This window comes from Ailuropoda melanoleuca, chromosome 16, assembly GCF_002007445.2.
Source record: "Ailuropoda melanoleuca isolate Jingjing chromosome 16, ASM200744v2, whole genome shotgun sequence".
Lineage (NCBI taxonomy): Eukaryota > Metazoa > Chordata > Mammalia > Carnivora > Ursidae > Ailuropoda > Ailuropoda melanoleuca.
In genome coordinates, this window is record NC_048233.1 from 56759664 (window position 1) to 56769589 (window position 9926).

The 9926-nt window shown below is 37.6% G+C and overlaps 1 protein-coding gene across 1 annotated transcript; it reads right to left on the reverse strand.

Moving 5' to 3' along the window:
- Positions 1 to 8779: 8779 nt before the first annotated feature.
- On the reverse strand, positions 8780 to 9218 carry LOC100484330 (protein FAM136A-like). The gene is given in 3 exon segments (XM_034644801.1): positions 8780 to 8973; positions 8976 to 9002; positions 9005 to 9218. Coding segments are annotated over 3 exon segments (435 nt in total).
- Between the last annotated feature and the right edge of the window lie 708 nt (positions 9219 to 9926).

The following is a 9926-nucleotide window of genomic DNA, read 5'->3' on the forward strand; positions in this document are numbered from 1 at the left end:
CAAGGGTTGGGAGGGGCAGAGGGAGAAACAGACTCCCCACTGAGCCCAGAGCCCAACCCAGACTCTATCCCAGAACCCCGAGATCACCACCTGAGCCAAAAACGAGAGTCAGATGCTTAACCAACTGAGCCACCTAGGCACACCGACATTCCTCTTTCCTGTCAGTTCCCTATATATAAGCTCCCTCTAATAAACTCCACCTGCTTTCTTTCTTTCAAGTTCAGTGGTCATTTCTATGACATTGAGGCTCAAGAATCCGGTCTTGGGGGTCCGGTAACAAAAATACATTTAACATTTTAGAGAAGTTTTCCTAAAGAATTGGGGATGCTCTGTATGTTTTCAGGTCTCGATCACTTTGCTCCTGATAACCAGTACTACTCTTGAGATGCTCTAAAAGTTTTGTTTCCAAAAGAAGAAGAAGATGGAGAAGGAGGAGAAGGAGAAGGAGAAGGAGAAGAGGAAGAAGCATTATTTCCAAACTTTGAAAGACTGTGGGATAGATTTTGGATTATAATGTATTTATCACAATGATGTCATTGGAAGTGAACAACTCTCCTGTACACTTCAGCTTTGCTCTGAAATAAAATCATGAAGGACCACATTTACTTTTGCTTTGTATCATCTTCACCCAAGCTCCAATATAGCTGCATGCATAGTACTTGTTTAGAACGTATGTTTTTATCCTTTTTTTTTTTTTTTAAAGATTGTATTTATTTATTCGACAGAGATAGAGACAGCCAGCGAGAGAGGGAAAACAAGCAGGAGGAGTGGGAGAGGAAGAACCGGGCTCATAGCAGAGGAGCCTGACGTGGGGCTCGATCCCATAACGCCGGGATCACGCCCTGAGCCAAAGGCAGATGCTCAACCGCTGTGCCACCCAGGCGCCCCAATCCTTTTTTTTTTTTTTAATTTTATGTTATTGAGAGAGAACACACGAGAGCAGGGGCAGGGGCAGGGGGACAGAGGGAATCTCAAGCAGACTCCCCACTGAGCATGGAGCCTGATGCAAGGCTCAATCTTATCACCTTGAGATCATGACCTGAGCCAAAATCAAGAGTCAGACACTTAACTGACTTGAGCCACCCTGGTGCCCCAGAAGGTATGGTTTCATTTGACTGTATTCGGAACAGCCTTCTGGAGAAATTCTTGGTAGATTTCCTTGGATGAAAAATTTTTAGCACATAAGTCTCATTGACATTGTGTCCACCTCATGTGTTAGTATGGACTGGATGAATACATGTTGTCTTTCTTTTACAAAACTCAAGTTTTGTGATAAGACCCAGACTTGAATATTTGCTTTATCGTATATCAGTGGTAGATCTTTCAAAAGTCACTGTCCTGAGCTTCCTTCCCCTCATGATCAAAATGGATCTCTAAGTAACTCATCTCAGGGAGTTACTGTAACTCTGTACTACTGTACTAAAGTCATTTCATATTTTTTATTACTGAATCTGTAAAGATTCAATAGTATAGTGATAAAAACATGTATGAACTACTTATAGAGCACATTAAAAGCTCACAACACCCCTATGTAGTGAACATTGCCCTTATCCCCAGTTTATAATAAGGAAATTGAGAGTATTTAAATTGTCCAATATCACACAGTGGTTATTGACAAACCTGGGCTTTGAATCAGGCAGATTGCTACTGGATTCTGTGTTCTTACTCCCTACGCAATGAAAAATGTCTGGCATAGTGTTCATGGCCATTAAATATTTGATGCTCTCCTTCTCATTGACTCCACTCACAGACCAGAAAATAGATTAATTTTAAGTTGCATATTAAAGTTCTTTTCATTGTGTTTTAATAATCTATGGTCCTTTCTTGCTAGTTGGATGCTGAAGAGGTTCCGCTTTCTGGCTATGGTGTAAATTCCCCCCTTTAGTATCTTCCATCAAATTCTTATCTTCTTCAGAAGTGTTCTCGGTGATTTTAGACTTGTCCCCCCTCTTATTTGAATGTTTTAAGAATTTATACTTTTAATTTAGGTTTTTTGGTTTCAAGGAAATTATTTTCTCTTGGCTTCTATGATAATACACTCTCTCAGTTTTATTCCTATTTCCCCAACTGTATTTTCCACCTTTCTTGCTAATTTCTCCTCTTCTGCTCTGCCTCCCTCAATGTTAGAATTCTCCCTCCTCCATTGGACGACCTGTACATTTCTACACATTTATTCACATTATAACAGGAAAGCCTAGATTCATCCTGATAAAACACATGAAAAAAGAATTGGGACTACAGATATTGAAGGACAGAGTGTAGATTTATAGACTCGCTACTAACTCTCTCCTTCATGTGTCACATACCTTCTCTTTCATTGTATCTTTCATTCTCAGTGTTGTCTACACATTGACCTTTCTTTGGCAACTAGATCCCTTTACCTATTCTATTTTCTTGTTTTTGTTTTTGTTTTTTTTACTTTTGTGCTGCTCCCACTGCAAAAAGATTCATTCTGTTACCTGGTCAGATTTCTAAGAAAGTAAAATTTTTTGTAACACACGACATTCTCTAAGATCTGGCAGCTGCTTCCATCTCTAACCTCATTTGAAGCTATGTAATGCCATGTTAGCTGCAACTTGTCACATCACCTTACTTTCTGTTAATCAAATGCCCTTGACTTGTCCCCCCCACCCCTCTTATGGCCTTTGTATCTGCTGTTTCTTATGTCTGGAATAGTCTTCCACTCTAATTTTACATGACTGACACTTTTATCCAAAAATACACCTTTTGAACACTTGATCTGGTAAATCTCTCTAAAGTCATTTCATATTTTTAAATTTTGTTTATAACATTTATAATTATCTAAACATATCTAACTTATCCACATATTTGATTGTCTTTTTAATACATAGTTCCTTCTACACCACTACAATTCTAAGTTTATAGAAAGCAAGACTGGATTTGTTCTTTCTCAGTTGTATCCCCAGCACTTCCTGCAATGTCTGACAAAGTTATTTCATTTCCACATGAATTTAGAGCCATTTCAGTAAGATATTAAATTAAACATATCTGTAAATTGCCCAAACAATTATTTCAGTAAGACTAAAATTATTGTTCGTTCTTAGAATCCTTCCATTTGTTTTTATTTTTATTTTTTTATAATAATTTTTTATTATGCTATGTTAGTCACCGTACAGTATATCCTTAGTTTTTGATGTAATGTTCCATGAGAATCCTTCCATTTAAAATAAACTGTTGTATTTGAGCAGATATGGAGATAACCAGCCCACATCATCCTTTAGGAAAGATCAGATGTCAGCACTTCCAAGAGTGATTTAACGGCAGACAGCCACCTTGCCCAAGGTCATGCCTTTCCTAAGCCAGCCCACATTTGTTAATCAATTTGTGGTATTAAGGATGCCATGGTGATAGCTCCTTTTCCCCCATATATCAAGGCTAGATGGCAGCAATTAGCCACAGATGCCAGATGATTTCAATTATTATGCCAGCCAACAAAGTTAAGAGTGGTAGCCAAGGGGGCTCAAACCAGAGATGATGATGAAGGTTAACTGGACACAGAATTCTGAGGAAAAAATTGATAAACAAACATCAAGATTACTCCTCCAATTGGACCAGCAGAAGAAATCAAGGATTAATGCCCAGTAGCCTAATAGTGGTTAACTCAATAAAAATGATATCAGTATAATCTCTTTTCCCGTACTCAGGCCCAAGATGGTTTTTATACCCATAAATCAATGATGGAAGAGATGTCTGTTTGTCTAGGAGGTAGGAACTTGCAGCACTACCACAAGTATATGTAATCATTCTCCCAATTCTTCCTCCAAAGGAATCGAGGCCATTTTTTAGTTAATTGCACAGTGGGGAAAGGGAAATACTCAGGTATTTTCAGGACTGTTGAGCACAATTTCTGAATTGCATTTGAAATCCAGAAAACAATGTGTCATCATGTCCTCTCCATTAAAATGGGATGACATGGGAGTCAGGTAATAAATAGAATCCTAGAAAAGTGTGACTTGCAATGAGTTTACTAGGTTTGTAAATCCTGTTTCCCTACTCTTTGTGGAATAAACACCTAATAAACATCTTATACCCAATCTCCATCTAATTACTAGCTTCTGGAGCACACAACTTATAACAGATTGCTATTTCTTTTAAATAAACTGGATGTCTAGTATTCTGCTACAAGAAATAGAAACACAAATATCCCCCTATATCAGCAGTTGTTAAACTTGGGACCATGGTTGTATCTTAGGGGGTCAGGAAATCCTAAGATATTTTAAGCAGACGGTGTATGTAGGCATTTATGTGGTGCTGTTGTGTGTGCTGCTACTTTCTTTTTCAGGGAGAGAATGCACATATATTCACAAGAGAGAATCAGTAATTTCCATCCAAATGCCAAAGCAGTACGCAACGAAGAAGTCTGACTCACTGCCATGTATGATGAAAGCGGTTTTGTTTTTTTTATAATCCTGGACATCTAACTGCATCAGAATTGACAAAACAATAATTGAAAAGGTAGAACAGTTGTCCTTTGCATGTTTTAATCAATTAACAATATACTTATTAATACCATATGCAAATGTGAAGTTGAGGGTGAGATGGTCATGGGGGGACACAAAAATAAAAATGAAAGATGAGTAAGCCTTCTTCAGGAATGTCCAGTATAGATGTTTAATACCTGAATATTATTTACATCATTTTTATCCATCAGAACACGTAGTATTTTTTTAATGAATGAACAAAATGCCACACAGTATTTTGTAGTGTGGCCATGAAGCATTTTGGAAGCATTTTCTGGCTTAAATTAACACTGAATTTGCTTTCATATGTATGAGAATACCAGAGGCTAATTTCTTTGTAATTTTATTAACAAGTTACAGAAAAGTATGCAAATTTTACTCATTATATAATTGAAGCTACCCCAAAATGTCCCAGAATCTGACAGTCGCCTTAATGCCCTGTGGCCTTCTGGACTCAGTAATTACTCAGCTTTGACTGCTCCAGCTGTGATTGACTTTGAAGCAGGATTCCAACAAAAGATCACATACACACATGCGCATCAATTGTTTTGTATTACCGCTTTTAGGATTTAAATAAGCTTATTCAGAATCTTCATTTAAAAATAGTTAAAGCTAAAAGATAATAATAATTAAAACTTTAAAACTACTGTGTGTATATATGTGTATTTTTATACAATGATCATAATTTATCTAAGGATTAGAGTATCTTTGTCCAGTCCACTATTTTCCTAAAGAAAGTAGTAGTCACTCTACATGAACATGAATTGAGTTTTTAATCAACATACGAAGAATTTTATTCAGGATTTTTCAGTGATGTAGCACTGTGATAATACGCATTAAAAGAAGCAAACGAAGCAAAACATTAACGATTGAAGAAACATCTCTTCTAATTATTCTGATAACTTTCTATCCTTTCACTTGTCTGAAAAAGTAATCTTATAAATAAGAAAGAAATGTGCTTCATTGAGATTTGAATGTGCAAAGTGATGTCTAAACTGAAGGAATTTCTAGATATCTTGTCAAGAACATTGACATAATACTTAGACATAACCCAAATATAATTGACATTGACTGAGGGAAATCCAGACCTCCCTCCAAAAATGGGGAGAGTTCTCTAGAAAGAGACGTCCTGGTAGATGTTTATCTTCTGCCTTTGTCATAAAGAGTCAGGTGAAAGCAATTCAGAAAAGTCAGTCCTACTAGTAATAAAATAATTCATCAATGGGAAGTTATTCTAGCTAAAGAAACAGTGAGAATGAAGGGCTGATAAGAGACTCCCATGATGTGTGGACTGCCTTACACAATGTGCCACATACAGGCTTCACTGGGGAATCACTGGCTGCAGCAGGAACCAGGACATCTTGTAAGGCAAGCAAAAGCAAAGCGTGTCTATATGTACTGAGATGGCCTCATTTAGCCTTTGTAGCATTTTCAGCTGGAGGTAGCAGGAAGGAGGCAGCGATAGAAGGTAATGATTTCACAAATTTGAGCATCATTTAACAATGGGGAGCCTGAGGCTCTTTGAGCAGATTGACTGACCCAGTGTGGTATTTTTATATTCCAACCAGGCAAGTCAAAGGCAAAGCCAAGACAACAGGCCAGCTCCCTGGGTTCTCAGTCTTGATCTCTCTCCAATATCAACTCTCTCCAAAACCAGTTTTCAGTTTTTAAAATATATTTCATGCTGTGAAATATTTACTCCTACCCTATATCATGTGCAATATTAGATGATTAGATGTTTCACATGTTGTGCTTAATTATTATGCCATCCTAATGAAATAAGGGCTGTTGTCCCCATTTAACAGATAAGAAACAAACAAAAACCAGATCCACCAAGGCCAGGAAGGTAATAAATGCAGGAGTATGGGAATGATATCCAAGAATGACTCAGAGTTCTCCATTCTTGAATATAAATATTTGCCACTTTGCTTTCATTTAGATATTACAAATTTAGGAATACTCACTTAGAATCACGATATTTCCCTGGTATATTCCATATTTTAAATATTATAAAATGTCCTCTTTATCTTTGGTAATTATTTCAGTATGAAGGTCTACTTTATCTTATACTGATATAGTATATATAATATATAAACATTTGCATGATATATGATTTTTCACCATTTCTCTCTCAGCCTTTCTTTATCCTTGTATTTTAGTTGGCTGTATCTTTTTTAATCTATGCTGTTTTTATAATGCATCTAACAATCTTAATTTTTCATAAGAGGATTTAGATGATTTAATTGAATTTAATCACTGATATTTTGGGGTTTAAATCTACCATTTTACTCTATGTTTTCTATTTGTCCTACCTCTTTCTCTTTACTTGCATTCTTCTTGATTAATCACTTCAGAAAAATTTATTTTCTCTATATTTGTTTGGATGTTATACACTCTTTTATAATTTTGGTTAGGGGGTGCCTACAGTTTCAAATGTCTATCTTTATCTTATGAAGCTCTAATGTTAAGTGATACTTACCCTCTCTTTCTGAACAAGGACAAGATCTTTATTTATCCAATTCCTAAGATATATGCTATTTTTGATGTAATTCATATCCATGTTTAAACTATTTTTTAAATTAATTTATTTATTTTGGAGAAAAAAATTAATCTTATTTTGATTTTTTATTATTTATTTATTTTTAAAAAGATTTTATTTGTTTATTCGACAGAGATAGAGACAGCAAGCGAGAGAGGGAACACAAGCAGGGGGAGTGGGAGAGGAAGAAGCAGGCTCATAGCGGAGGAGCCCGACGTGGGGCTCGATCCCACAACGCTGGGATCACGCCCTGAGCCGAAGGCAGACGCTTAACTGCTGTGCCACCCAGGCGCCCCAATCTTACTTATTTTTAAAAACCAAACCACTGGGAAAATATATCACAGCCTTGAAACACCAAACACAGTCTGTATTATCATTTCAAGTAATAAGTTGGTAAAAAGACAAGAAGGTCCTTATCAAAATGATAAAGTGCCAGAGCTGGGCAGGAACACTGTTTGCTGCAAATGCCCAAGGCAAAAGTAATGGGGGGAATTGCTCCTCTTTGGTTTTAAAGGAATCACAGCTCACCCCTGAGCTGCTTACTTATTCTCCTTTGACCTTCCTGTTGCCATGGGATTACTTCAATAGGGTACTATTATTTCAGGGGTGAAGTAAGAAATACTGAGTTCAGGCTTTCATTCCATTCTGTTTTATGAAAACCAGGTTTCTCCAAATCCAGTATTTAATAACTCCCTTAATTAAGGCAACAGTTCTTCCTTTAATGTTTGTTCCTGGAGAATGGTATATAGCACAATCAAAACTCTCTCTCCTTTCTTATTTTTTTAAAGATTTTATTTATTTATTTGATAGATAAGAGAGTGAGTGAGAAGCAGACCCCCCACTGAGTAGGAAGCCCAATGCGCGGCTGGATCCCAGGATCTGGAGAGCATGACCTGAGCCTAAGACAGAAGCTTAACCTACTGAGCCACCCAGGCACCCTAAACTCCCTTTCCCTTCAAGGGAGGGTGTCACCGCAAGACTGTCCTGTTGCTCTGCTGTAGCGAGCCTCAGGACTGTCATGGCAGCCAGTGAGAGGGAAGGTCGCCTTCCCATACCCTGTGTAACATTGCCTTTCATGTTCTTGCAGGGTCTCCTAGCTGAAAGATGTAACGTCTGCCTCAAGAAATGCATATCCAAATCTTGACAGCCAGAAACGGATATGAACGTAGAAGTTCTCAAACTACCTCTCCCAATTCCACATGTTAAACCAACTGCATGCCCTTGTATATAAAACAAAACCAAGCAAAACAAAGACCCAGAAATCTTTTTTTTTTCTTTCTCAATTAGTGACCATGTGGATTTTGTTTGACAGCTTATGGAAAATGATCTGGTGAACTTTCAGGTAAACAGGAGGTTGGCAACAAACAGAAACATCTCTGCTCACACTGCACCAGATCACAGGCAGGTTAGAGGAAACTGCCAGCCTGTTGGTACCCGTGTACTGTGAGGAATCTGGTACCTCGGAGGGCTCTGGCTTGGTACAAGGGAGATCCCTTGTGCTAGGACAAGCACATGAAATTTAAGCTATCAAAAACTCTCCTTCACTGTCTCTGACCCAAATTTTAGCACCAGTTTTTTTTCTGTTTCACTTTGTAGGGTTGAAACATAAAGGAACCAAGTTCCAGAGGCAAGTGACACATGCCTCAAACTTCCTGGCATCCTTAATTTCTTCATAAACTTCACTTAAAAGACCAAAACTCCCAATTTTATTTTTAAATAGATTCCTGCCATCAGCCTCAGTGGCCAATTGCAAACACTTCTATTCCCCCATGGACGAAAGAGACCCCTTCATTTTGGTCATCTTTGGGCTGAGGTGTGTGTGGTCTACACACTTGGTCACACAACTCTCCAGCTTCCTGGTCACCTGAAGCTCTTTACTTTCTGAATCTATTGAATCTTTGGCTGTGTCATTGCAATACATGGTGCACCAGGGTAGGTGGTCCTGGAATTTTCCAACTCACTGGTCACCAGAGCATGGGCTTAATACAGTGGTGCACTGGATTCATGGACACCTGGCTGTCCTCAAAACAGCTGGCACTGCACCAGAACATGATGCCTTGCATCTTCCAGATGTTCTGTCCATCCACACTCTTCACCATGGAGTCCATGGTCTCCTGCACCTGGAGCTGCTGCATCTCTGCTGTGGCGACCCAGAGCTGCACCCCTCCCCACCGGCACCCACAAGGACTCTGGCCCATATCCATATTATTTAAACACTACTAGATATTACTAGTAACATTGTATATAGTCAACAGTTATTTAGATTTACACACACATTTAGGTTTTCATCGTCGTTTGTTGCTGTTGTTTTATGCATCTCTGAACTTACATCTGACGTCATGTTCCTTCACTGGAAGGATATCCTTTAGTATTTAACTTGGTACAGGTTTGCTGATAGCAAAATCTCTGTTTTGTTTTGTTTTGTGTTTTAAACCATGCATTTTGTTCTTGAATGACATTTTCACTAAGTATTAAATTCTAGGTTGGTAGATATTTTCTTTCAGCATTATAAAGATCCTATTGCATTATCTATCAGACACCATTGGTTATGTTATAAAGTCATCCACAATTTTCCACATTGCTCCTCTGAAATTAGTTTCCATTTATTTTCTGATTGCTTTTAAAAATAGTTTCCTTTGCCATTCTATTTACTGAAGTATCACTTTGATGTGTTTTAATGGATTACATATTGGATTTATTTTTATTGCAATTTAAATTATAATTTTATTTGTATTTTTATTTATAATCTTTATTCTGTGGATTCTCACTTTACGTCAAATTCAGGAAGTTTTCAGCATATATGTCTTTATATATTTCTTATCTCCACAATCACTCCCCTCTCTTACTAGGACTCAAGTCACTTATGCTGGATCCATTCACTGTATATAACACTCTCTGTTTTAATT